At 53.6% G+C, this 27,678-nt stretch overlaps 1 protein-coding gene across 3 annotated transcripts; it reads left to right on the top strand.

Moving 5' to 3' along the window:
• Nucleotides 1-215: 215 nt before the first annotated feature.
• PPM1G (protein phosphatase, Mg2+/Mn2+ dependent 1G) lies at nt 216-27,452 on the top strand. Of its 3 annotated transcripts, XM_074820466.1 has the most exons (11): nt 865-1,057; nt 1,543-1,794; nt 6,227-6,296; nt 19,802-19,887; nt 21,731-21,863; nt 23,084-23,553; nt 23,978-24,115; nt 24,467-24,701; nt 25,927-26,056; nt 26,173-26,275; nt 26,745-27,452. In XM_074820466.1, exons 1-11 carry the CDS (start codon nt 938-940, stop codon nt 26,946-26,948), a joined length of 1,941 nt encoding a protein of 646 aa, XP_074676567.1. In that variant the 5' UTR covers nt 865-937; the 3' UTR covers nt 26,949-27,452. The 3 variants fall into 3 exon arrangements, with proteins under 3 accessions (XP_074676570.1, XP_074676568.1, XP_074676567.1); XM_074820469.1 differs by lacking the exons at nt 865-1,057; nt 1,543-1,794 and adding an exon at nt 216-329; XM_074820467.1 differs by lacking the exon at nt 1,543-1,794 and having other exon boundaries at nt 837-1,057.
• Nucleotides 27,453-27,678: the final 226 nt, after the last annotated feature.

The following is a 27,678-nucleotide window of genomic DNA, read 5'->3' as shown; positions in this document are numbered from 1 at the left end:
CCGGTGGGCGGAGCTTCGGGGGGGCAGAGAGCGCGATAGAGGGCGCCCCCGCGCTCAGTGCCTGAAGGGCGGCGGGGCGGGGCCGAGCGGCTTGGCCGCGTGTGATAGCCAATGGGAGCCCGAGAGAGGGGCCGCCGGCCTGCGCTGATTGGTCTGTGGGCGGGGCTGAGTTTATATAAGGGTACGGGTGTGCGCCGAGCCCCCCACTGGGGGGGCGGTGCCCTCCCCGGTCCCACGGGGCTCCGGTACTGGCTGCGGGGCTGCCCCACGCCATGGGCAGGCGGCGGTACCGCCGGCCCCGAGTACCCTGTTCCCCTCCCCGCCGTACGGTGAGCGTGCTCGAAGCGCGGCTTCCATCTCCCCAGGGCGGCAGAGTGCCGCAGCCCCGGCGCGGGGGAACCCGCGGCACCGGGAGGAGGGAGCTGCAGGGCGGCGGGCCGTGGCGGGCAGCCCCGGGCTGGGTACCGGCCCCGCCGACAGGCCGGGGAGGAGGGAGCGGCGGCCGAGCCCCGCGGGCCCGGGGCCGCCGAGCGGAGCGCGCTCCCGCCCGCGGCGCCGCGCTAGCTGCCGCCTGTCTCTATGGTAGGCGGCTCTCCCGCCCACGGCGCCGCGCTAGCCGCCGCCCGTCTCTATGGTAGCAGGCGCTTCCGGCCGCTGTGCGGCGGCCGCGCGGGCTGGGCGCTCCCCCCGCCCCCCGTGGCGACTCTCTAGCCCGCGCTTCCGGCCGCGCGACTTCCGCTCGGCGGCCCGTCGGTGGGTGGTTCCGCCGCCCTCGCCGCCTCGCCGCCCGCGCTGGGCCGCCCGCGCCCTCCGGTGCCGCCCGGTCCGGTCCGCGCGCGCGGCCCGGCTGCCGCCGCTGCCCCCCCCCGCCCCTCTCCGCGCAGGGCCCGCCGCGCCGGGGGCCGGGTGTGCCGGCGGAGGCCGCCGCCGCGGCGCCATGGGCGCCTACTTGTCGCAGCCCAACACGGTGAAGAGCTCCGGGGACGGGGCCGGGCTCGGACCGCGCCCGCTCCACTTCGGCTTCAGCGCCATGCAGGGCTGGCGCGTCTCCATGGAGGTGAGCGGGGCCCCGGGGCGAGGGGGAGGGGGGCGGCTGCCGCGGAGCCCCCCTGGAGCCGCGGCTCCAGCTGCCGGCCTGGCCGGGAGGCTGCCTGCTCCCCCGGCCCCTTCGTGGTGTCCCGCGGCGGCCCCGCCGGAGGGATGGGGCGGGCGGGCGGTCCCTCCCTCCCGCGGGCGCTGGGGCCGTCGGAGTGGGGAGGGGCAGCCGCGGCCCTGCCGGGATCCCCGTGGGCTCCCACGGTGACCTGCTGGGGTGTCACCCCGCTTCGTGTGGGGGGGCACGCACAGCCCAGAGGAACCCCGCGGGGAACGAGAGGTTTGGGTTAAAAAGCGGAGGAAAGGACGGTTTAGCGCTTGGGATGAAGCACTGAATGAAAGCACGTGGAAAAACCCTCGGGCAAAATCCCTGCTTCCCTTTCCTGGCAGAAGCGAAGCGTCCGCCTCCCTCTATTCTCTCTCTCCCTGGTTTTATTCTTTTTCTAGGCAAATTTATTGGAGGAATTCTCATTGCTGTTCTCAGCCAGCCCTGGCTTTACCATCCTATCAGCCAGGCTCGTTATGGGGAATTATCACCAGATATCCCATGGCCGCGGGAGCCGTGTGTTGGCCCGCGCTCCCCCCCGGGGGAGTCTGTTGGAGCTGCTCTGTAAAGCTGCTGGTGTCAGGGCAGGGTCGGTCTGCTGGGACTCCTCTGCCTTGCCAGCAATTACCCGTTCTCTGAATTTAACACCCTCTGTGAGTACCATTAACGTCCTGGTTTATTTTCCCTTCCAGGCAGCCAGCAAACAGGCTAAATTAGATAAGGATTAATATTGGTCCCTCCAGCCCCCCCCGGGTACATCTTCTCTGAACACAGTAAAACATCCTTCCCGTTTGTAGCCCTTTGGCCAGTTTGGAGGGGATGTCCCATTCAGACTGTCAGGGATGGATTTTTTGCAAATAGGGTTTCATGAGCCACGCTATCAGATACTCCACCGCGGCTGAAACGCTGCGGCAGCCTTACGGGTGGCAAAACAGTGACCAGGCGTCTCCTCCTTTCTGCGTGCGGCAGAGCGCTGTCGGACTGTGGGCTCTGGGTCCAGGGCAGACGAGGCAGGAGCTGGCAGCGTGCGTGTGCCTGCCTGCCTGGGAGCAGCCGTGGCTCAGCTGGTCTGTCCCTGTGACCTCCGGAGGGGTGAAATGGTGGCACAGAGGCGTTGCTGGAGCGCTGAGCTGGTGTAATCTCTGCAAGGCGATTAGCTCGGGTAAGAGGCTGGAGGCAGGCAGCATTCTGGCAGCCCTGGTGCACAGAGGCTGAAAGCGCTTTATGGAGACAGGCTTGGGCGAGGGAGAGCAGAGAGTAGCCTCTATTTATAATGCTGCTGGTGGGCCAAAGTCGCCTTCCCGCAGGTGGGACATTGGCTCATAATTTCACTTATTCGAGGTCTGTTCTTGCTGCCATTGACCTTTACGGGAATTGGATGTGGCCCAGAGCTTGCAGCTGTGTTTTCTGCACTAGCCAACATCTTTGGCTTATCTCCCTCTTGGCAGAAGCAATTCTGAGGCCGTTGGCGTGGACATGGTTTAGCTGTGTTATCACAAGAAAGGAAACGACAGCAGGAGCACTTGTGTTACAAGTTGAACCTGCTGCAAATTGCTTCTGAGTCTGGGATGTGAGAGAAACATGTGTGGGTTCACCTACAGCTGAGCAGAAGTTCTGTTGCATTTTCTTGCGTTCCAGCGCTACGTGTTCTTCTCTGTGTCTCGTCTTGGTTTGTGTTTTTTCCTTTTCCTCGCATTTAATTGTACTTTTCCTCTTCTGTAAGGCTCAGAGAAACTTCAGAGCAAATGTTTACACTTAAGGCTTTAGTTATGTGTTGTGTTAGCTAAGCCAGTCAGAGTGTGTGCAAGTGGTAGGACACAGGCATTTTTGGGGAGCAGAAATTTGTGTAAAGGCGTTTTCTATTGCCTTTAAGTTGGCATTTTAGGAGCCTCCAAGTGAGGTAGGTATACAGGGCTCTGGAGAAATACTACAACAAAAATCCATTCTTAGTCCGGAGAGGCTGCTTTGTAAGGAAATGTTTTGGGCAGGTGAAGGACCCAAAGGGTAAGATACCAAAAAAATAGTGTTAGGTTAGTGTGAGCAAATAAGAAAAGGGAAAAAGCTGAAGATGGCTTCATGGTGGAGAGGAGTGCTGTGGGATAGAGTGAAAGGGGCACTTTGGTTGGATGGGGCCTCTCCGAGCTCTTCGGTGCTGTTCTGACCGTATCCGAGACGAGACACCAACAAGCCCTGTGTGCAGCTTCATTTCACTCGTGGGCTCAGAACAGAAGCCCTCGCTTCAAACAGCGTGAGAATTTGGTTCAAAACATGGAGATTTGTCAAATTAACTCTCCGGTTTAACTTGTTTGTTAATTTCAACTGAATTTGGTGTCCAAACATGGTGTTTTCCAGTGCTGCTGTGGTAACCACCGAGGTCGCTGGGCAAGACCCAGCACCGCAGCCTCGCGGGGAGGGCAGAAAGCTGCCGTCCGGGCTCGGTGAGCTCGCGCTCGCTCCGAGGAGCACAAGCCCACTGGAAGAGAGCGGCTGCAGCGAGCTTGCCACGGGGCACGGGGTGGTGGCGGCGCTCAGGCGGTGCTCTCGGAGCCGCTCGGAGCACCGAAAGCGCCCGGGCCTGGCTGCGGAGCCGCTGGTGCTCCTGCTCCGAGTGGTGCAGAGTGGGTCCCTGCACGGCGTGGGACCGACCCGTCCCCTGCCAGCACCCGCGGGCCTGGGGCGACCCCCCTGGGCCGTGGTGCCCTGCGTGGGCTCAGGGTGAGTTGCGGTGATGCTCTACAAACGGGGTAGAGAGACTGTTCCTGCTGCTGATACTGGGTTTCCTCCCCAGCAGCATTTGCATTACTTGCTCTAATTAAACTGCTGTTTAGTCACCTGGGACTTATCCTGGTTACTTTGTTGTGGTTTTGCTGGCTCACTAGCTTCTGCAAATGCTCTGAAAAGTGAGTGTCAAAATGCAGGTTCTTTGTTTATTCTTATTTTAATGCACTATCTCCAGTGAGCTCTCTGGTTAAATTTCACATTATAATTCAGAGCCATTTTTTTCATTTTGAACTGAGAGTGTAATTTGCCTGTTCAGACACTGTTTTCATCACAGTGTCAGGAGTTTCACTGCACTAAGTGTTGCATAAACCCAGAACCTCCCTTTTTTCTGTTTTCCTTAGCACTTGATAGAAATTGCAGAGGAATGAAGTTCTCTTCTTATAAGTCTGTGGGGCTCTGGAGGGTAAAGAGCTCTTATCCAAGGAGTCCGACAGTAAAAAAGAAGAGCTCAACAGTTGCTTGGCTGTACAGCAAGCGTGGCTCTGTGTGTGTACAGAAATTCTGGGTTATGGCTGGTGATACGGGCCCAGCCATCTCAGAGTGAGCACAGTGTTTTGGGGCAGCTGTAGCACATTTAACTTCTAAGGTGATGAACTCGAACCACAGCAAAGAGACTAGACCAGGTATCAGGTGATTGTTCTTGAACAAAAGCGTGCGGGTGTGGTCAGGCTGGAAATGGGGAGGTTAGGGCTTGAATTTTAAGGAATGTTAGGAGATTAGCTGAGGGGGGGGATTAAGAGAAAGATTCAGCCCATCCATCAGTTCTAGGCTTTGTATCGGAATAGCCAAGTTCAGTTTGCTTACCAGTAGGGTGAAAGAGGTCAGGCACCTGGCTGTGAAACGTGGGTGATGCCTTCACCAAAGTCTGCTGCTCTTGAGAGACCCTGTGGAGAGAGGTTGCTCAGTATATAGAAGTATAACACGGTTTGGATGGGAAGGGACCTTACAGCCCATCCAGTGCCACCCCCCTGCCCCAGACAGGGACACCTTCCACTAGCCCAGGTTGCCCAAAGCCCCGTCCAACCTGGCCTTGAACCCTTCCAGGGAGGGGGCAGCCACAGCTTCTCTGGGCAACCTGTGCCAGGGCCTCACCCCCCCCACAGGGAAGAATTTCTTACTTCTTTTGTATAGTTTGTGTGTTGTTGATCTTTGTAGTTAGGGAGCGTGCACAGGGAAAGGCTGGGTGCAGGTTGATATTTAAGCCCAAAACGCCCCTGGGACACACTTTCCCTCTTGTTTGCTCCCAGAGATTCTCAGAGTGTCTGGATGGTTGCCAGAACCAAGACCAGAACTATGTCTTAGCTAGGAGGTGATAGCTGGGTTTGTACTCTGGTTCTTGCTCTGTTAGGTGACTGTTAGCTGCTCGTACTTTGCCTCGCTGCCTGAAAGACACTAGAGAGGGGCCCGGCTTTTGGCCCGGCTTGTCAGGTCACTGTGCCTGGGGCCAGCGGTGCCTTCCTGGAGCATCCCACCTGGGAGAGGAGCAGGGAGGAGCCTTTGTCCCAAGAGAAGGTTTTCCAGCCCAGTCGTTGGTTCTCGCTGGATGTGGCAGTCCTGGGCGCTGTGCAGGTGGACAACTGCCACTGTCGGTGACCGTGCTCGCCAGGACACGCCGAAGCAAAGCGGCGGCTGGTTGAAGGTGCGAGGCCAGGAGGCTCCGTCCTGCCTTCCTGCCTTGGTCGGTGCACGGAGTGGCTTTGCAGTGTGCGTGGCTCTTGTTTGGCAAGAGCTGGGGAAGAGAGCAGCCGTGGGGACGGCCAGGCTCCGCGGGTGACCCAGAGCCAGCTGCACTGTCTAGGGGGGTAGGTTGCCAGTGTACTGGTACCAGTATAACTTGTATTTCTGCAGTTGCGCTCAGCCAGCCCTGAGCCTCGGTGCTGGTTTGTGCAATAGAGCACGGCTTGCTGCCTCCTGCTCCTGAGGGACTGTGGCTGCCACAGCAGCATGGGCCTTACAGGACTGCGAGCAGGGCGGTGCGGTTCTGGCTCGAGCTCGGCCATGTCTAGGGTTGTCGTACTGAGGATCTGATGTGGTTTCTGGCACAATCACATGCTGACGAGGCTGGGTCACTGCTCTAGAGCAGAGAGCACCGTAATGTTAAAGATGTGTGCCCCCGCTTTGGAGATGAGCGCTCACCAGGTAATCTGCTGAGAAGATGAGGGGAGGCTTTCTTACCGTTCTCGCTCTCCCTCCGCATTCAAGAATCCCTGTGTTGGTGCTCACAGCCTCCCTGCTCCTTTCTCCCATGTCTCTGCGGGGTCTAGTGCCATCCATGTCATTGCAGGCTTTCTCTCTCTCTTTCAGGACGCACACAACTGCATACCCGAGCTGGACAGTGAAACAGCCATGTTCTCGGTCTACGATGGACACGGAGGTAACGGCACCGCTGTGTTCTCTGCAGAGTCCCTCTGTGGGGCTCTTCTGGGCTGCTCAGTGCCTGCTGGGGCAAGCATCGGTCTGTCGCTAGAAATCCTGCTCCTTCTGGGGAAGCATTTTCTTTGATAGATATCATCAGTGAAGGTTCTGGAGGTTTCTTAGGGTCTCCAGAAGGAAGGTCGTGGGTTGATATGAAATTTAAATGAAATTTGCATTCCATCTTTTGGAACTTTTAAGAATGGCTGTTTTCTTGGTGGGTGAGGTGAGCAGGACAGTCACAGCAGAGCAGCAGTAAGAAAAACTACGTGAGATTGGACCAGAGGTCTGACTCTAGTCAGTATGTTCTGGTGGCTGCCAGTACCGATTGCCCAAGGAAAGAGAGAAAACCCAGAACAGGCAGATCCCTTCCCTGACGAACCTTCCCAGCCTTCATTCCCCATGTAAGGGCCCCCTGAGCTACAGGTTGCAGCCATTCGATCTTACGGACACGCTCGAGTCTTCCTGATGAACTAACTCTTGTCTAATTGTATTTTAAAACAGATTTATATGTTTGGTGATTATTTGCGTAGGGTGTTTTGTATAGACCTTTGCTATTTGAAAAAAGACGTTGATCTAAATCTGCTGCCTGGTAATTTCACTGCAATATCCCCAACACTTCTGAGAAATTAGTGAATACTCACTCTGTTAACACTTTTCACTTCCATAATTTTGGGCCCCATGTTCTTTCTTCCAGTCAGAAGAGCCTGGACTTGTCTCTGGTGGTACAGTTGAATCTGCACTGTGAAATACCAGCAGTGCCCATGGTCTGGCCACACCAGTGCTGTCTTAGCACAGTGTGGCTGCATCGGAACTGGCCCTTGGTCCCTGGTTCCTACTGGATCCTGAACTGTGCCCAGAAATTACGGGAGTGCTAACTGGCTCATGCTGGGATGGCACCGTGGGTCATTCTAGTGATTTTTAGCGTAGGTGACGAAATGCCCAGGCCGTGGAACTCATTAGGCCACTGGTGTTGGACATAGGCTGGATTCCAAACATCGTGTTTGTTGTACCACAGCTGTGATTGTCCTTTTTCTGGCCATAGTCAAGCTCTGCGACACGCCTGTAGTTAGGCTGACTAGAACCGCCTGTGCCTTTCAAGTTACAGATACACTGTGAATTTATTGTGACATAAGTGTTTTCTGCTTTGTTCTCAGTTCCTTTCCTAACAATTCCTAACAGCACCTTAGCTGTTTTGATGCAAATAAACTGTAAGATGACATTTTTAGAACTCTGTCCCCAGTTCCTTCCAGATCTTTCCTTAAGTGGTAATAGATGGTTTTGAGTCTATCCAATGTGCGTGTGGAGGTTGGTTTTCTTTTCTCTCTCTCATGTTCTTTGTCAGTGAGGAATTTCATCTGCCAATATCATGTAAAAGCACAAGATCCTGCTGTTAAATTTTGAATATTATTTTAGTGTTGATCACCCTGAATGATCTATCAGTTCTTACTGACCTCTTTTCCAGACTACTTATGTAGATGTTGAACAACGTAAGTCTTCAAGGAGCTCTCCCAGTGGCCATCCTCCATTTTGAAAGCTCTCGGCTTCTCTCAAACCTTACTTCTTTTCCCATGGCAGCTTAGTATGTAAAATATGTGATGATTTATTTGAAAGCTTTTTGAAAATCTATATGGAGTAGATCAACTAAATTGCCTATTTCCTCCTGCTCGTTGACTCGCTGAAAATGCATTGACCAGTTTGTGACAATCTCTGCTGTATGTTTAACCCCTGCCCGTCCTACTGTGTGTATCCATGTATCTGCTAATTCTGCTTACTACAATTTCTACTGTTTGCTGTGTTCACGTACCAGATACGCTGGTCCGTAGCGTTGTGAACCCAGTTTCCACCACTCTCTGAGGCTTTTTAATTTATTTTTGGGTATCATATGTGTGCCTTTTGTTTCTCTGATAATGGAGCAGAGTCAAGTGGAAGGTTCATACCACAGTTCATAATTTCTCACTTTCCTTTAGAACCAAGTTCTCGATTTCTGCCAAATTGTAAATAAGAGTTTAAGACCTTTTTTTTGCAATAGTCCGTATTAAAAAGGTCAGCCTGAGTAGGTAGCTGACTAGTAGCTCTTCAAAAGATGTTGTCTCAGTCTGAAGCATTTAGATTTATTGTTTTGCCATTATTTTCCTCCTGCACCTCATCTTAGAGTGCGCAGAGACCTGGGTGGAACAACTGCTGATATCCTGAAGATTATCTTTGAGAACATCAGGATGATGGGCTCGTTCTGAAAGGCAGAGAAGGACAAAGGAAAAAAGGATACAGGGGTTTAGCAACGATTCAACTTAATGTTATTTCTTGCAGAAACTCAGAAACTGTTTTTAAGCATCTAGCAGATATGAAGATAAGTAGCATCTAGCAAAAACTGGTCAAGAATGAATATTATCAAGCCAATCTATTCTTCTTTAAGATCGGTGTGTTAGTGTCTCAGCTAACGGGAAGGTCTGTTTTGTGTGTTGGGTTTTAGAAAGACTTTGAACACTCATGACATTCCCATTAGTGTAGGACATGAAGCAACGGGGTTTGGGGGTTTTTAAATACAATAGGAAAGATTCAAGATAGACGTTAGGGAAAGGCATTAATCAGAATGTCAAAGCACTGGCATGGTTTTCTAACTTGTATTTTAGGTTTCCAGTGATTGAATCTCAACAGCTCTTCCTAGACAAACCTTATCAGGAAGCACACGGATGTAGTTGAACCTGACCCTGAAGAACAACTTCTGCTCATCCCGACTTTTGTGTGATTTTACCAATGCGTTAGTTCTTTAGTTCGAAACAATTTCTCAGGTCTGTCGCATGTAAAAGGTTTTAGGGTGGGAACCTCTCTAAGCTTTATTAGCTGCCAGTGCAAAAATTTAATTTAGCTTTTCTTTTGTACTTTGCTCATCTATCAGCCTTAAACTCTCCAGTAAGCTTCCCACTCCAGACGGGTTGGGAAAGGTTTTTACTATTGTGTTATCATCAGTTTTTCTTTTATGTTTTCCTCCTGTGGACAAGATTTCCAGTTTTTGAAAGATGATGCTTGGTTTTTGCCTTCCCCAGTTTCCTTTTTACTTGCCCTGGCCTCCCTGTCCCCAAGTCTTGGAGAATGATAAACGGGTGCTCTGCAGCTCCGGTATGGTGTTCCTGATCAATCTCTGTTGCTATCTACCCATGCTTTATCCTTTTAGCTGTTTCTCTTGATTTCCTTTTAATAAGTGTCTTCACTGACACGTGACTCCCCATTTTCGGAGGTCAGCATTATCCTAGTGAAGTTTCCTTTTTTGCTCATACCAGGCTGTTTAATTTGAATTCAGCAAGACCTGTTGTAATTTTTTTCCAGTTCAGGTGCAGAGCAGTGGGTCTCTCTTGCCCAGTTCTTGGTCATTGTGCTGGTTTTGGGGGGTAGAGTTAATTTTCTTCACAGTAGCTGCTATGGGGCTGTGTTTTGGGTTTGTGCTGGAAAGGTGTCGATAACCCAGGGATGTTTTAATTACTGCTGAGCGGGGCTTACACAGAGCCCAGGCCTCCCCTGCTCCTCACACCGCCCCACCAGCGAGTGGCTGGGGGTGCACAGGGGGTTGGGAGGGGACACGGCCGGGACCCCAGCGGATGTTCCAGGCCATGTGACATCATGTCAGCAATGAAACGGGGGAAGATTGCTGAGAGGCGGCCGCTGCTCGGGGACTGGCTGGCCATCAGTCGGTGGGTGGTGAGCAATTGTTTTCATTTGCATCACTTGTCTTCCTTGGGTTTTAATTCTCTGTTATTTTTATTTTCCTTTACATCATCATATTTACCCTTCCAATTATTTAACAGTTCTTATCTCAGCCCATGGGTTCTTTCTCTTTTACCCTTCCAGTTCTCCCCCCATCCCGCGGCAGGAGGAGCGGCTGTGCGGTGCTTGCTTGGCGCTGGGGTTAAACCACAGCAGTCTCTTTTTGACATCCAATGTGGGGCCTGAAGGGTTTGGGATAATAACAGATTGACCAGAGCATATTAGAAGGGATTTACATCTGTTAGAAGTTGCGGGTCACAATATTGATTCATCTGTTCTCGGTATTAGTTTCTCTGGTCTGTGCCATGCTCTTTTTTTTGCTGCACATGTTAAAGATTGGCGTTGGCTTTTGCAGTTTGCTGTGCTCTGTGGTGAGCAGGGATGTTTTACCTGGGAGATTTGTTATTAAAACACTGACCTTGAGCTTAATCTGGTATTTGGGCTCTGCACTCAAGCCATTATTGTACTTCAGGTACCATCTCATGGAGACAATTAACAATTGTACTTCTTCATCTGAGAGGGTTTCTGTGGAGGAAATACAGGATGGCACCTTCGCTACCGTCTTCTGTGATGTTTTCGCCCTCGTTACAATAATTTCTCAGTATCTTGAACATCCTTGGGTAGTTAAAATATTTCTACTGCTATTTCTTAGGAATATCGCTTCGGTTTTGTCTAAAGTTAACAAGCAGTTTAGGAATATGACCCAGGCTCCATGAGAGTATGGTCATGGGTGGCACAGCATGTGGGAGCATCTGCGCAGGTATCTAGGCAACTTCTCACCTCCAGTGGTCTGGAACTTCACTCCCAAACAACTACAGGATCCTGATGAAGTTGTAGAATGTTTGGGAAAAAAAATTTGCTGTGGCTATCCCAGAGAGGCACAGCTTGCCACACTGTGCTGGGCCCTGGCCAGCATCTACCAAACAGTGCTCGATGTTATGCAGCACCCTCAGGGAGAAGAGAACAGACACTGTGGCTGAGCCAGAGGCTCTATCAGTCACCCCTGTAGCTGAAAAGAAACAACAGAAGTGGAAGTCAGCTCGTTTAGTGAGGGATGAAAAAGCTGCTCCGGAGAAGGGAGCAGGAGAAAGAATCATAAGAGGCAGCTTGTTCCGCAGCAGAGCATTCACAAGAACAGGAGGAAGAAGAGACTGAAATCATAAATGAGGCAGAAGCCACCCAATCCCTGTCCCTAAGTGGGCTATGAGATATGGGAAAAGGTTTTAGCCATCAACCAGGTGAGCTAATTCTCAGCTGGTAATCTGATGGTGGGATACTGGGGCCAGTATTCAGGAGTTAGAAGATAAGGAAGCCTGGCAGCCGGGATCCCTTGCCAAGGAAAAGGCCTTTGATAAAGGGCTTGGAAAAAAGGCCAGAGTCCTCAGTCTTTGGTGGCAACTCCTGTCAAATGTGAAGGACAAGTATCCCTTCAAGGAAGAACTTGCAAATTCCCGAAGCAAATGGACCAACATTGAGGGGAAGTATCCAGTATCTGAGGGAATCAGCCGTGTTGGAGGCTATCTGTAACAACATGGGTGACGACCAGGCATCCAAAGACCCGGATGAAATCTGGTGCACGTGGTCCATGTGGCAAAGGTTTGTCTGAAGTGCACCAGCATCACACCCCCACAGCCCAGCGATAACGAGCTGGACAGACACAGCGGCACCAACTACGGACGAACTGGCCAGACGGCTCCGAGAATACGAAGATAATGTCACTCCCTCCGTGTGGTCCTGTGGGCAGACTGACCCCCAGAATGTCCAAGCAGGCCGAGAAGTGTAGGTCTTCCTCACACATTCCAACCAAGGTCTCAGCTGTTAAGAGTCAGCCTTTTGCTGTTCAAGGGAAAGGGTTCCAGTGGCACCCACCACCACGTGCAACCCTCTGGTTCTTTCTGCATGACTGGGGGAGGACACGAGGAAGTGGGAGGGTGAACCTATCTGGAGACTAGAAGCTCAGGTACAGGAACTGCAAGGAAAAACAACAGCCAAAAAGCATCTGTCCAGGAAAGCTCCTGCTCCAGTGTCTGCTGGGCAGAGTAGAGGGGCTGATCGTACTTTTGACCTTGATGAAAGGACTTCTGTTGTGCAGTTAGAAGAATCAAGTAATGAAGACTCCGAATAGACAGGAATAGAGGGGCCCTGCCTTCAGCCAGGCAGAGGAAAGGGACAACCGTGTTTCAAGACCCAAAAGGGTACTGGTGGGCTTTTGGTGTAGCTGTCTTGAGTTTGGAGAAGATCAGACATCTGTCTGGTCTCTCAGAGGACCCGTCTGTGGTGGGGTTGCTGCAGGTTGAGGAACATCAGGTGCCAATTGCTACCGTGACAGCGTGCCGGCAGCGATACCGCACCACTGGAGACTCCCTGGTTCCCGGCCGTAAGCTGATCCAGCGACTGGAGAGTCAATGAGTGATCAGTAAGGCTCATCCACCTTTAACAGTCCCCTATGGGCAGCGTGAAGGTCTAGCAGAGAGTCCAGGCCTGAACGAAGTCACGCCGCTGCTAGAGCGTGACTAGAGCTCAGTATGGGCTGGAGTCAACGGCCTCCGAACGGTAATGCAACAACTGATATTGCTAACACGTTTTTCTCGATCCCTTTGGCAGCAGAGTGCTGGCCACAGTTTGCTTTCATGTGGAGGGGTGTCCAGTACCCCTGAACCAGCTGCCTGGAGGGGAAACAGCCCCACCAGCCACCACAGGCTGATCCAGACTGCCCGGGAACAGGGGGGAGCCCAGAACACCCGCGGTACATTGATGATGTCGAGGTGTGGGGCAGCACAGCAGAGAGGTGTTTGAGAAGGGGCGAAGAATAATCCAGATTCTTTTGAAAGCCGGTTTTGCTATAAAACAAAGGTCAAAGGACCTGCACAGGAAATCCAGTTTTTAGGAATGAAATGGCAAGATGGCCATCGTCATATCCCAGTGGATGCGATCAATAAAATAACAGCTATGTCTCCACCAACTAACAAAAAAGAAACAGAAGCTTTCTTAGGCGTTGTGGGTTTTGGGAGAATGCACGTTCCAGGTTAGAGTCGATGGTAAGCCCTCCCTGTCAAGGCACCCAGAAGAAGGAGGACTTTGCCTGGGGCCCTGAGCAGCAGCGAGCCTTTGAACAAATTAAACAGAAGATCGTTCGTGCAGTAGCACTTGGGCCGGACAGGGCAAGGTGTGAAGAATGTGCTTTGCCCTCAGTCAGGTAACGGCCACAGCTGCCAGGCCTCTGGCGGACAGCACGTGGGGAGACTCAGGGTCGTCCCCCCCGGGGTTTTGGAGCAGGGGATACGGGGGATCTGCAGCCCGTCACGCGCCAACTGGAAAAGAAATGTCAGCAGCACGTGAAGCAGTGGTTGGTAGTGAAGCACTGCTCCTCCTGGCCCCTCGCTGCCTGGGCAGGGTCCCCGCTGGGCATTGTGTGATGCTCCAGGGAGTAAGTTGGTCGCAGTGATCACACAACGGGCTCGAATGGGAAACCCCAACTGCTCAGGAGCTCTGGGAGTGACCGTGGGCTGGCCAGAGGGCCAGGATGTCGGCGTGTCACCAGAGGAGGTGACTTGTGCTGAAGAGGCCCCTGCATACAATAAATTACCAGGGAATGGAAAGCAACGTGTCCTGTTTACAGAGGGATCCTCTCGTGTTGTGGGAAAACATTGAAGGTGAAAGCTGATGTGTGGAGTCCTGCATGACAGGTTGCAGAAAATACCGAAGCAGAAGGTGAATTGCGTCAGTTTGCAGAGGTGAAGCCGTCCCGCTGGCCCAGGGTATCGCTGGAGCCGCGACAGCCGACTTGCCTCCTCGCCTGCCTCAGCGTTCTGCCTCCCTGTCATTGTCGCATGGTGGGAGTTAATACTCTGGTTTTAAGATTTTTCTCTTCCTGTTTTGGCGTAGTATTCCAATCTGTAGGGATTCAATCTGTGATACTCGTTAGCTAGTTTATTTGTTATTTGACTCTAAGCTTGCTTTGTTATATTCAAATGAGGGGGGGGGGTGTCTAAATACAGATCAGATCTTGGAGTGGGACCTACTTTCAGCCTTATGTAGATGAGATAGGAATGGTTTGTGCATGTACATGCACTGGAAAAGATTTGATCTAGGAACCTGTATCTCTGGAGGCCTTTTTCTTGCTTAGGTTTGTGCCCTGAGGCTGCTGCCCATTCTTGTCTTCACATGCCATGTTCAAGCCTGTGCTCCTGGAGATGGAGAAATACTGCAGAGAGATTCCAGCTGGCTCTTAGGTACTCTGGAGCCAGCCTTGCCTGAAATGCCGAGATAAATTGACTTTGTTCCATATTTCATCTGAACGTGACTCCTGCTTTTAAAACTGAAGCAAATGTAGTTCTTGGCAGTGGCATCTAGCCACGCAGAAATATGCTCTGAGACCCGAACCTTCCCGTGTATGCTTTCACCTTTCTGCGTGGTCTTTCAGACATCCTGGAACTCCACATGCTCTTTCTCAGACAAAAGCGGTCTCTTTTTATAATTTTGTAGGAATGTAAAAGTACACACTCTGGAGAATCCTCCAGATACTCTTTTTCACTGAATTCAATGCCACATGTTCTATATTTTACTTTAGCCTCCTGAAGACCTTCCTACTACTGCATCTGTGTCACATTAAGCAGGAAATGCAGCTGAGGCTCTGGTGTTACTGAGCTGGATGCTGCTCCTCTAGAAAACGTTAATGAACTGATTCATGGAGACTGAGAATTTTGCAGTGGGTTTCACACTGGAGACTTGGAATGATCATGGATTCGCTGTTGGTCCTGGATTATGGTCGTAGCTGGGTAATGGTATTCTCTCAGCCAGCAGCTGAAGGCACTCCGCGGGCACCAGGACCTGCTTTTGTACCTCTGCTTCTGTCCCACCTCACGGGGAAGCGTGAAGAAGTGGAAATTGCACTTGGTGAGGTTTTCTGTTCCCTGCTGTCCTGACTGTCGGTGCCAGGACTCCTGTTGCAGTTTAAAGTGCACCTTGGAGCGTGCAGAGCCTCGTCTGGACATTGAAAGGAACAGACTTCGTTCCTCCCCGCCGGGAGCTGGTCCTGCGGTCCTGCCCGCCGTGGGCAGGGAAGAGCCCCCGTGGCAGTTCCTCACGCTTACCCTGCTGTGCTGCATCGCACTCACCCTTCTCTTGCTTGAACAAAGCTGCTTGTTGTATGGGTGTTTGCATCTTTGAAAAATTCCTTCTGTTTTACTGCTTTGCAGGTCAGTTCTGTGCTTCAAACAGCCCTTCCCAGCTTCTACTGTTTTGCTGGAAATGTCTCAAATGCTTGTTACAGGTGAGGGCAGCCAGGACCCTTTGCTGTGCAGCCCTGAGCATGCGTTCATTGCTGAGAGATCATTTCGAGCCTTTTAGTCACTTCTGATGCCCATGTGAGCATGAGTGGGTTTGGGAGCATTTTATGCTGGTGGATTGTCTGTTGCTTCTCTGTACGGCTGTAATAAAAGTGTGAATTTGTGCATATAACACAGGAACTGTGGAAGTGAGGGAAACTAATTTTGAGCCAGTGCTGTAGTAGGTGAGGCACCATCAAGGAAAAGCAGCAAGGCGTGGGGAAGCCTTTTGCTCTGGGATCTTTGTGATCTGTCCAGGGAGTCAGCTACTCAGTTCCAGCTGATGTCTCCTTGATAGTTGTTCTCCTCCCTAATTCCGTGGCACAGGCTGAGGAGTGCGGTGGGGTCGGATCCTTTCATCCCCGGGGGAGCTGGCAGGCACAGACTTTGATGAAGAACACCAGCACTGAGGTGTCTGAATCGGCTTTCGTAGTTCCCCGGCTCTCCAGCCCAGCTGCTGATGCCCTCATCCCTGCCCTCAGAAGGAGGATGCCTTCTTCCTCAGGAGGATCTTCCACAGCCAGAGGACTCCAAAGGAGAATCTCGTTTTTCTAGATGTTTTGGTTAAAACGCTGAAAGTGAGCGCCTTTGTATCCCCTGAGCAAGGGAGACAGGGTACCGCCACGACCACCTCTGCTCCCACGAGCGGCCTGGTTTGGGGCGAGCTGCAGAGGAAGAGCAAAGTCCAGGAGACTGGCGACAGGCTCCTGCGAGAAGCCTCATCAGTTTGCAGCAGCAACGTCCGTTGTGGCGCCTGTGCTGGAACTGCACGGGAAGCAGCACAGGTTTCTTGTCTTCTGTGGCACTGACAAATTCTCCTACAGTAATTTGGGCAGCCACAGTCAGGCACATCAGACATTCCTGGATCACTACTTAATCTCAGTGTCCCTAAGAAATTGCTTCTTTAACTGCCAAAGCTTTTCATGTCAAGGCTGGCTTCCTGCGTTGCAGTGACAGAGCAGGACCTTTCTCTGTTGCCTGACGCTGCGCGGTGCTGCCAGGCCTGTGGAAAGCCCCTTCCTGCAGGCTGAGCTCCAGCCCCCAGCCCTGCCCGCTCACGGGGGCCGAGCTGGAGCCAAGCTGCAAAGCTGTCGGTGGCTTTCTCAGATCAACCTGCCTGTTGCTGTGAAGAAAATCCCTTCTCCCTAGCTGTGGCAGAAAGATCGCAACGTTCGGTCACCTTTTCCATCTGGTGGGTGATCAGGTGTCCACGCTGGTATTATTAGATCTGTCAGCTGCTTCCAGGAGCACAGATTGCCCAGGGCTGCTGCCTCATCTGCAGACCCCGCTGGGCAGGGACGGGGCTGCCCTTTGGTCACTCTCTTCTCCCTTTCTGATCTCAGCAGGTAGCCAGGGCCAGTCCTCCTCTGCCAGCACAGGTACCTGGCACAAGCCATGCAGGCTTGGCTTTTACCCACCCCACTCCTGTTTAGCGTCTGGGGAAGCCTCTGAAGCTGCAGGGCACAGCATGGGTGCGTGCAGGTGACCCACCCGTCCCCATCGTACACTCTGGATGAGGCAGTTCAGTGCCCTGGAGAATGTGAAAATGAGGTAAGAGGTGTCGGCGCTGTCGTGCGGGTCCAGACTGGGCAGGCTGGAATGATTGCAAGTTGGAACAGAAACTGGAGGAGATTGAGGCTGCCCCTGCGCTGACCAGCAGTCGTGTCACTGGCCCACTGGGCCTGTTATTCCTGGTTTGGGATTAGATGTTCCCGTGGTTTTCCTGGTTTTTCTCCTCCTCGCACGCTCAGTGCACCGCCGTCATGTCTGGGTCTCGGCCAAGGTGCCAGCCCGGTCCTGGAACTCTCCTGGAGCAGCTCTGCCCGTGCCAGAGCCCTGTGTCCCCGCAGCGAACTGCCCCGGCGGCCTTTGGGCTGGGCTGGTCTGCTCCATCCCTGTCCTGTGAGCCAGGACGTAGCAGCTGCCCGTGTCCTCCCCAGGTGCCTCAGGGCTCTGGCTGTATGGCTGCTCATCTGTGCTCTCAGTAAAAGCAGCGTAAATAAAGGGACACGCCTCGTGTGTTCCTGGCCTGTTGTTCCAGGAGCATCTCCTGGAGCGTTTGGATCTGCTGGGTGGTTTTCTGCCACGGTCCAAGACTCTGCACATTCTCCTCCGTGGCCAAACCTCGGAGCAGCCCCTGCTCACTCCCCCCAGTTGTCAGGTGATCCGGAAGACCTGTCGTTATCCACCACTCCCTCCATCTACAGTTTTCTCCTAGAAGTTTTGTTTTATTTTGGCTTATGGATAAAAATGTTGCAGTATCATCTGGAGCCAGTCCTTCAAGACTGCATATGAACACGTTCCCGTGATGTGATTCAGTTTCATCTCACGACTGGCAGTTGGCAGTTTGTGCTGCCTTGAAAATTTAACTTCTTAATCCAAGTGCTGTCTTAGGTACATATATGTATATGTAAGCTATATATAATATATATGCATGTTATATACCTTACCTAAGTCTGTTACATCAGCATGCTGAGTTTTATCAGCCAAAATCCTCGTACCTTTAAGAGCGGGTGTGGAGTTGGATTGGCAGGATCTGCTTCCATAAGCAATTCTGGACATTAATTGTCCATCCTTTTCACGGGAGATCCTGCAAGGTCCAGCCCGTCTTCTATTTTTCTGACAGGTCTGTGGTTGTCAGGTCACCCTGGTTATTCCCTTTTAAGTTCTCATTAAAATGCTAGGGTCACTCCTGTTTCTTAGATCGCTTATTTTTCTGTGATCTCCCTTTTTTGTTTTCCCTCCCCTCTTCCTCCCACTCTGCATTTTTGAGAGCATGGACAGAATAGAGCTCTGTCCCTTTGTTGTCTAGATCCGCAGCATTGAACTTTTTGCAGCGCTATTTTAACAGCAACCATTTTGCAAGGTTTCTGTTCTTTGTCAATGGCCACTTGATCCCTTTTCTGCAGGCATATTTGAAAAGTCCCTTGTCTGCTGTTTCTTTCTTTCTCTCAAATCTCGCCACCTCTTCACTTCCCACTATGTTCCCTCTGCCTCTCCCTTTCCTAAGCTGACGGCCAACAACTTCCCACCCTTCTCGTACTTTCCCCTTGGTTCCCCGGCTCCCCTTGCCTTCACAGAGCTTTGCTCCTGCGTGCATTGCTTCTCGTCATGCCCAGCTGCCTGCACAGCCTCTGTGTGCCTAGCAGAATGGGAGGGAAGCTGGGATGTGCTAGCAGGGAGACCAAGAGTTGTGCTGTAAAAACCATCCTTCTGTAGCCAGGAGGGAGGGAGCACACGAAGCTCTGGCCTCAGCCGTAGCCGTAGGGGAGGTGGTGGCGTGCAGAGGGAGCGCTGTGCTCAGCCCGCCGTACTCCTCCCTTGCCCTGTGGTAGGGGGTGCTTCATCCAGCACAGCTTCAGTGCTCTCCTGGACCCTGCCTGCAGTCTGCCCTGCTCCTCTCTGTGCCACCCTTCTGTGGCCATCATTTAGTTTGTTTCTCAGTTTCTAGCTCTAATTTTTCTTTCTTGTGACCCGTGAGCCAGGCTCCTATGTCCTACATAGTTCTTTGCCTCTGATATAAAAACATAAATTACTAGACTGAATCTCTTACAAGTTGCTCTGTTTTTTCTGGTCCCCACTGCTGAGCCGAACTACAGAAATTCACAGCCCCTCACTCTGTTTAATCTTATTCCTCTCTTAAGAGAACCTTCATGATCACAAAAAAGGTCTCCTGCTCTGTTGCATACTTGACAGTGTTAATTACTGAGCTGCTGGAGCGTTTCTGGCTTTTCTAAATCTCAACTGCTCTAGGAGTGGGTGCTTGGTTTGAGTGTTGTCCGTCAGTCCCAGTTACCCTCCATGCTCTCAGCAGCCTGGTGTTCTGGCCACCGTTCATTCACGCTGCGCACACACACCCCCCCAGACCAAGATCAACTGCTCTGCCAATCAGGACCCCATCTTCCCGAAAAGCTTATCTCAGGGCTGTGGCATCGTGTTTTCACTGGTCTAGAACACACACGAGAACACATAATGCTTTTTGTGCTGCTCGTCGTGTTTTGGTAACGCTGTGAGAGAGAGCTTACACTGACTGAAAACTTCCCTTTTCCTCTGCTTATTTATCCCTGCGCTTACCTGTGAGAGCAGAGCTTTCTAGGTAGGATGGGCCTAAGTGCCAAAATGGGCCTGAACTCCCTTTCAGGAGGCTCATAGCATCGGCCAGACCTGATGGGTAAGAGCTCACTGAGGTTTGCTGGGCTTATCCTGCTCTTCAGGAGGTGCAGCCTGCTGAGCAAGAGGCCCTGCTGCTGCCTGGCTTTTCCGTGTCTGGGGTAGTTCTGGTTTGTGTCCCAAGATTTGCCTCAGGAATTCAGTTGCTCAAGAGTGCTTTTTGCTTCTGGGAGGACTAACCTCTTTAAATGATTTCTCTCTCTTTCAGGAGAAGAAGTTGCCCTGTACTGTGCCAAGTATCTTCCTGAGATAATCAAAGACCAGAAGGCCTACAAAGAAGGCAAATTGCAAAAGGTAAGAAGCCAGCTCTGCCCTGAAGCCCGTAAGCGCTGATGCAGAGGAAGGCCCTTGTTCAGGACCTAATACCTAATACTTGCGTGCAGCACCCTGCCCCTACAAGGTCTGTCTGCCATTTTAATTTCCCTTCCTTATTTCTAGGATGTACGCCAGGCGTTGATTGTATTTTCAAAGATAAACCTTATTCTATTTTCCAGCTTTCTTTTTTGGCCTTTTGTTTTTGTTAGATTTTCAGACTCATTCCGGTCAAAGGTGTGGGCTGATTCCTTGAGTGTTTCTGGTGGGTTGTGTTTGGGGGGGCGGAGGTAGTCAGAGGCAGGAGGTTAGTTCATCCTTGCTTCCAGCAAGCAATCCCTCTGCTGTGACTCTCCCCCGCAGTACTGAGGCCTGATATGACGTGGGGTATCCTGTGGGTCAGTGCTGGGATTGGTAGCAGTGTGGGTGAGGAGACGGCAGTCCCTTCAGAACTTCTGTTTGCATCTAGACTGAGGATAGCCTACAAAACAAACTCGAATCAGTCTGTGGCCCTCGCTTTGGGCTGAAACACCCCAGTGTTGTGCTTTGCTGACCCCAGGCTGGCTGTGCTTGCTGGCTGCCAAGCGAGGAGCCGCGTGCTGAGCCGTTCCCCACAGCAGCTTTGAACAGAGCCTGTCCCCGGGCCACTGTGGGCTCCAGCGGGGCTGGCGGCTCCGTGTCCCCTGGATCCTCCTGGCGAGGCGGTGGCAGCGTGGGCTGGGGGAGCGGACGGGCAGCTGCCCGGAAAACCCCCTGCGTGGGCAGGCCCGGAGCGTGGGGGGCGGTGGCGCAAAGGGCAGTTGGAAACCAGTAACGACCAGTGTATCCCAGGGGCCAGGACTGGGTCCAGTCCCGTGTGACATCCCCGGTGACGACCCGGAGCACGGGGCAGGGGGTTCCCTCGGTGGGTTCGTGGGTGACACCAAGCTGGGGGGGGCAGCTCTACAGCAGAGGGTCGTGCTGCTGCTCCGCGGCGTGGGGGGGTCTGGACAGGCTGGAGAAAGGGGCTGGCGGGAACCTCCTGAAGGTCAGCGACGGGGAGCGCAGAGCCCTGCCCCGGGAGGAACCACCCCGGAGCACCGGGACATACCGGGGCCCCCCAGCTGGGAAGCAGCTCGGCAGAAAAGGCCCCGGGGGTCCCGGTGGGCACCAAGTTGGCCATGAAGCAGCGACGTGCCCTCGGTGGCGAACGGCGGCTTTGGGCAAAGCATCGCCGGCGAGGGAGGGGATGGGCCTTGCCCTCTGCTCCCACCCCGGGAGGGCTGGGCCCAGCACTCCCCAGTGCCGGGGGACAGGGACAGAGTGGAGAGAGCCCAGCGAGGGGCACCGAGGTGCTGAAGGACTGGGGCATCTCTGCTGTGGGGAGAGGCTGAGGGAGCTGGGACTGCTCAGCCCGGAGCAGGGAAGGCTCAGGGTGGTGAATCCCTCCCCCGCAGGGAGGGAGTGAAGAGGGAGCCCAGCTCTGCCAGTGGTGCCCAGGGACAGGACCAGAGGCCACAGGCACCAACTGGCCCCCGGGAGGGTCCCTCTGGCCCCCGGGACACGCTCCTCAGCGCGGGGGTAACACCAGCTGCCCGGGGCGGTGGTGAGTCTCCATCCTTGGGGCTGTTAGAAGCCGCCTGGCCGTGGTCCCGGGCACCCGGCTCTGGGTGTCCCAGGTGGAGCAGGGGGTTGGGTCAGGTGGGCCCCAGAGGTCCCTGCCAGCCTCGGCCATTCTGTGATTCTGTACAGGGTGTGTTCTGGAGGAGATTGCACAGCGTGACACACGGGCATCCTGTAAGGAAGACGAAACTGTGCACGCTCTCATGTCTGTGTTCATACGTAGGCCCTGGAAGATGCTTTCTTAGCCATAGATGCCAAGCTGACCACCGAGGAGGTGATTAAAGAGCTCTCTCAGATGGCTGGGCGACCCCAAGATGATGAAGATGAGAAGGAGAAGGTTGCTGATGAAGATGATGGTAAGTCAGATGCCACTGCACAGACAAGACTGCAGCTCCAGGGCAGGGACTGAGGGCAGTTGCGCCAGGTCTCCTTTAGCAGAAGGATTTCTGTCCAAATTCCTCAGTTAAATTTCAGCTGGAGAAAACCTGCCACCCCTCAGCGCTGTTTATTGCTTTGGGCTGGTGCTAGGGGAATTCTGATTCACTCGGTAGCTTAATGCTGTGAATAAAAAAACAGGCTGTCACAGTTTTCCATAGGGCTTCCTCCATGGGGTGCAGAGTTCTGGGGTGTGTCTGAAGCCTCTGAGCTGGGACTGAGTTGTGAAAGGGAAACAGGACAATGTCCAGTGCTTAACTCCCCTGGGCTGGTGGCGGACACCAGCTGCAGGCAGGATCGAAGCAGATTCTGGTCTGTTTTTCTCACAAAGAAGCAAGTGTGCTTTTCCACCAGCAAGTAGCTGCCAGACCATGAAGCCAGCTAGAAGGTGAATCCCAAGGTAGAATCCCGTGCTGCTCTTGGCTGAATATTTTGTGACTAGCCTTGAAGCAGATGTAAAGCGATACCATCACCTTGAACGCTGTGTGTTGGTCTGAAAATGCTGAATTTGTTGGCCCTCATTCTCCAGCTGACAGGGACAAAGTGGTTTTTTGGCTGGGTTTTTTTTTTCTTTTTGTCCTGTATTTTCAGGAGTATTGGGGATATGGACGTTTCTTTTCCTTTTAGGATTAACTAGCAAAGAAAATGATAACCAAGAGGGTGTCAGTAGGGAAGGTCATGGGCTCATAGTTTAGGGCAAGTCATCCTGTTTTCTGTCTCATGTCCTGCTTGGGAGATACTGCACTCGCTGTCTGAAGCTGTTCTGTCATCTGCTTGTAAGCTCAGTCACGGCTGGTTGGGATCCCTGTGGTGCTTAAGGCCCAGGGAGCAACTGCTCTAACAAAAACTTCTTGTTCCCGGTTGCGGTATTAATGAACAAACCTGCACATGAAAGTGGTCTGTCTCCTTCCCCCGCAGCTTCAGATGAGCCTGCGCTCGAGCCATACGAGGCTCTTTACCCTCCAACCTCACGTCTGGTTTAAATGCTCCAGTCAGGCAGCAGCGCCGGCCTCATGATGGGCCTGTTGGGTGCTGCTGGACCCTCCAGCCAGGGCAGCTCGATGCTGAGCCCGGCCTGTGGTGACGTGTCCTGCTTTCTGACCCTCTTTGTCCTCACCCCCCTCCCCCTTTCCATTTTTAGTGGATAATGAGGAAGCTGCTCTTCTGCATGAAGAAGCCACAATGACCATTGAGGAGCTTCTCACACGTTACGGACAAAACTGCACCAAGAACCTCAAAAGCAAGTCTTTAGCTCCAGCTGGGGAGAACGCTGCAGAGGGGACAGGCAAGCAGCATGATGGGGAGTCAAATATGAATGGAGAGGCTGACCCAGGGGAGCTTACCGACCACAAGGAGAGGAAGAATGGGAAGCCAGATGAAGAAATCACGGGTATTTCCTCCACCTCAGACAAAGCCAGCGCTGGAGGCAACAGCCCTGCTCTGCAGAAGCCTGAACTAGGCAAAGGTGACGAGGCCGTCACCTCTTCTACTGGGGAGGCCGGGCCCTCCTGCTCCTCTACGGGAAAGCCCCAGCGCACAACCAAATCCAAATTTTTTGAGGACAGTGAGGATGAGTCAGATGAGGTTGAGGAAGAGGAGGAAGACAGTGAGGTAGGAAACAGCACTGGGGCAGAGTGGCCTTCTGGCTGGGCAGAATGCATTGCTTACTGTGGTACTTGAGCTACGAGCCTCTGGCTCATCCTAGGTGTGTCCTAGGAGTAGGTTTTTCAGGCTGATACTTTGAGACCATCTCACGGGAGCGTCGGGGGTTGTTTAGATAACCCTGAAGGAAACGACCCCTCAATCTGTGCAGCGGCCATAGTGGGTAGCCCTCGGTCTCGCTGCATGCCCCATCCCTTCACTCACGGGGTAGTTGGAATGAGCTGCTCCAATTGTAGACATCAGGTGTGGGGGAGACGTACCAGGTCTCATGTTTCTGGGGCGAACTTGCCGCCCATCCCCAGGACGGAGCTGTCTGGGGAGGGCACCGGGAGTGGCCTGGGTGACTCCTGGTGGTATCTCTTGTTTCTTGTAGGAATGCAGTGAAGATGAGGATGGTTACAGCAGTGAAGAGGCAGAGAACGAAGATGATGAAGATGACACTGAAGAAGCAGAGGAGGATGAGGATGAAGAGGAGGAAATGTTGCTACCAGGCATGGAGGGGAAAGAGGAGGTGCACACCCTGTTCTTGTGTTCTGCAGCGTAGTGTGGAGCCAGGGGCGCTGGGGGGGGCTCAGCGAGGAGTAATTTCCGTTCAGATGGGTTAAAACACCCCTTTTGTTCTCCTGAGGCTGAGCACAGCTGCCGGCAGCCTGACTTTAGGCAAAAGGCTGAGGGTTGGGGCAGGTACCTGGGCAGCAGGTTGAGCCTGCTGCCACATTTGCTGGGCCTAGAACCTGCCGTGGGGTTGGTGCGGGGCAGGGGCAGGGCGCTGCTGGGCCTGGGCTGGCTGGTGCTGGTTCTCTTGTTGGCCTGGTACGGAGCAAGAGAAAGGAGTCTCAGCACAATCGTTTGTCTCTTGCAGCCCGGCTCCGACAGCGGGACGACCGCTGTTGTGGCCCTTATCCGGGGCAAGCAGCTGATCGTGGCCAACGCCGGGGACTCGCGCTGCGTGGTGTCGGAAGGCGGTAAAGCTGTCGACATGTCGTACGACCACAAGCCGGAGGACGAGGTGGAGCTGGCCAGGATAAAGAACGCTGGCGGCAAGGTCACCATGGACGGGCGAGTGAACGGCGGCCTCAACCTCTCCCGGGCAATCGGTGAGCAAGGCGGGGGGACGCCGGCCTGCCTGGCCCCGGCGCTGTGCTCGGGCTGCCAGCGCTTGCCAGCCGCCGCCTTTAGGGGGCGGTTTTTAACTGGATGATGAGTAGAAACCTGTTCAATATTGGATGTGGTGAGATTTCGGTCTAATTAGAGAAAATGGCCCTGAGACTGGCAGACATCAGTGGAAAGCAACACCTTGCACCTACCACGGGACAGAGCATGAGGCCTCCAGGGCTGTTGTGCCAACCACTGGGTTGTCAAAAACCACCTCACGTAAACTGTCTCAAAACCAGACTGTTGAGCAGGACTTTTCCTGTCAGCAGGTTCTTGAAGGACCTTGGTAAGTCGCTTCCTGGGGAACCGAACTTTGATACCAGCTTGAGCTCATTTGTTCTGAGCCAGCCTTGCCTTTCAGCTGCACAAACTCCATCCCCCTTGCTGCAGTGCTTTAGGCAGCCCCTGTCTGCTGTTTGTACTCATCTTTTGGTCCATTATGAGCAGTGTTGGAGTTAATTAATGGCTGAGGAGACTGTGCATGTCTCTTAGCAGCCAGACAAGGTCTCGGCCCAGTCAGTGGGTACAGCCTGAGCAGATGAGGTGCTGGAGGCATTAAGGGTGGTGAACAACACTGAGACTGTACTGGGAAATACACTGAGAGGGGAAGGAAACGTCAGCAGCCGAGGGTATGAGTGGGGAGTACTTGTGCAGAAGGACCAAAACCATTGAAGTGATTATCCTGAAATGGTTAGTGGTTGGAGTAGATGATCTTCAAGATCTTTTCCAACCTAGATCATTCTGTGATCCCAGGGTAAAGAGATAAAAACGCATTTAGGACAGAAATGAGGAGTTTGTTTACCTAGGGAGACGCTGGCATTTCCACCTACTACTTTGTGGTGGCCCTAGAAGTCCCTCCCCAGGACGTAACTCTGGACAGGACTGCTAGTCAGGGCTGAGGATCGGTTCTCCCCGGTGTGCTTTGGCTGCTGAGGGTTTGGGAAGACCCGAACCCCGCAGTGTGATGTGGGTATCGCACTGGGATTCCTGGCCCTGGGCAGCCTGAACTGGAAAACGAGCATCTAGTGCTGCCACAGCAAAGCTGAGCTGTGCTGGGCTGAGCTGCAAACCCCACTGAGCCCGGGGAGAGCTCACGAGCGCTGTTCTGGGGTTGGCGGCTCTGCCAGGGCCCGACCACAGGAAAAGTGACCCTGCTCCCCACCACAGGTGATCACTTCTACAAGCGGAACAAGAACCTGCCCCCGGAAGAACAGATGATCTCTGCCTTGCCTGACATCAAAGTGCTGACAATAAACGACGACCACGACTTCATGGTCATCGCCTGCGATGGAATCTGGTGAGCGGGGAGGGAGCGGTCGTGCCACGCTCGGGTCTTTCTCCACAGCTGGGGGGGCCCCAGGACTCTGCAGCACGACCGCTCCCTTCACCCCTTCTGGCCTCTCCACCCCGCAGGAACGTGATGAGCAGCCAGGAAGTGGTGGATTTCATCCAGTCCAAGATCACCCAGAAGGATGAGAACGGAGTCCTGAGACCGCTCTCCTCCATCGTAGAAGAGGTAAGGCCCAGAGCGCCGCCCTCCTTCCACACGCAGAGTTTGGGCATCCCAGCTCTGCCCTCCCTCCCCGTCAGAGCTCCCGACGCTGGCTGGGACGGGAACGGAGATGCCTCGGAATCGGGGGCCCGTTCCTCTGGCACCCTGGGCAGCTTTCCTGACCTCTGGGTGCTGCCAGGCCGACTCCTGTTCTTACCTCTGCTGTCAGAGTGCTTCCAAAGAATGTTTATCAATATGGTGATAGGCACTTTATATATATAAATATGTATATATAAAATATGAGTTTCTGTCCGCTGTCAGAAAACTGCTGAGGCTGTGTCTGTCCCGTGCCTGGTTGCAAACAGCGTTTGAGCCCGGCCCGCAGCCCTTAAGCCGCCGTTAGTTGCTCGAGTGGGCCCAGCGTCTCGGGTCCCCCCCTGTGCCGTGTCTGTGCTCGCTGCTAACCTGTCCTGTCCCATCCTGTCCCTCCCAGCTGCTCGATCAGTGTTTGGCTCCAGACACCTCAGGGGACGGCACCGGCTGCGATAACATGACCTGCATCATCATCAGCTTCAAACCCCGCAATACACACCCGCCTGCTGAGAGCGGGAAGCGGAAACTGGAGGAGACGGCGGCGCCAGCAGCACCAGCAGAGGAGAACGGCGGCGAGAGCAACAAGAAGGCCAAGCTGGAATAGGAGCCCTCGCACAGGGACTTTGCTGTGCGCTCACCAGACTCTCGTTTCTTAAACATGCTGAACTCAAGACTCCCAAGTCTTGTCCTTTTTTTAGCCTTAGCAGAGGCCTTGTTTGTCCGTGTCCTGGTCGGGGGGTGGGGGGCGGGTCTGGTTAGCGAGGGCGTGTCGCGCTGTTCATCTGTGACCATTCCAAGGAGGGAGCCGAGGGTCCGGCCGGAGCGGCCGCGGGCGCCTGCCGCAGCCTGTGAGCGCAGAGCCCTGCGGTGAGCAGGAGGATGTCCCCCCATTGTCCCCGTGTGGTTGTTGCCATTTCTGTGCCTGTGAATTTCTGTTCGGAGGGAAGAACTTTTTCACTGTTGAGGTTTTTTTAATCTGCACCCGATTATTTAAGGCCCTTTCTGTTTTTATTTGTGAAACAATCCGGCTGTGGTGCCGCTGCCACACCTCGTTCTGTTGTACACTTTCAATCAATACTTTTTTCAAACTAAAAGCCCGGAAAATGTAGCTGTACTTTTGGTCCTTGGTTCTTTCCTGGAGGGTGGGCGGGTGAGGAAGGGGGACAGGGAGGAGAATGTCTGTCTCTGGAGTCTCAGGGCGCTGGGGGGGCTGCGTCTGCAGCTCACCAGAAGCAGCTGCTTTCTGCCATGTGGCTGCAGAGCTGCTGCGGTGCTGGGGCCGGTGGCCCCCCCATTCCCCTGTGCTGGCTCAGCTGGGGACAGCCTGTTGCACC

Source organism: Strix aluco, chromosome 3, assembly GCF_031877795.1.
Source record: "Strix aluco isolate bStrAlu1 chromosome 3, bStrAlu1.hap1, whole genome shotgun sequence".
In the NCBI taxonomy this organism is placed as follows: domain Eukaryota; kingdom Metazoa; phylum Chordata; class Aves; order Strigiformes; family Strigidae; genus Strix; species Strix aluco.
This window is presented reverse-complemented; position numbering and strand designations above follow the sequence as displayed.

What these genes read in the sequence shown, in the direction of transcription:
- PPM1G (XM_074820466.1), top strand. Translation starts at nt 938, where the DNA reads ATGGGCGCCTACTTGTCGCAGCCCAACACGGTGAAGAGCTCCGGGGAC. An exon ending in CTCTGAATTTAACACCCTCT is followed by an intron (nt 1,795 to 6,226) that starts GTGAGTACCATT and finishes TCTCTCTTTCAG; the next exon opens with GACGCACACAACTGCATACC. An exon ending in CAACCTCTCCCGGGCAATCG is followed by an intron (nt 24,702 to 25,926) that starts GTGAGCAAGGCG and finishes TCCCCACCACAG; the next exon opens with GTGATCACTTCTACAAGCGG.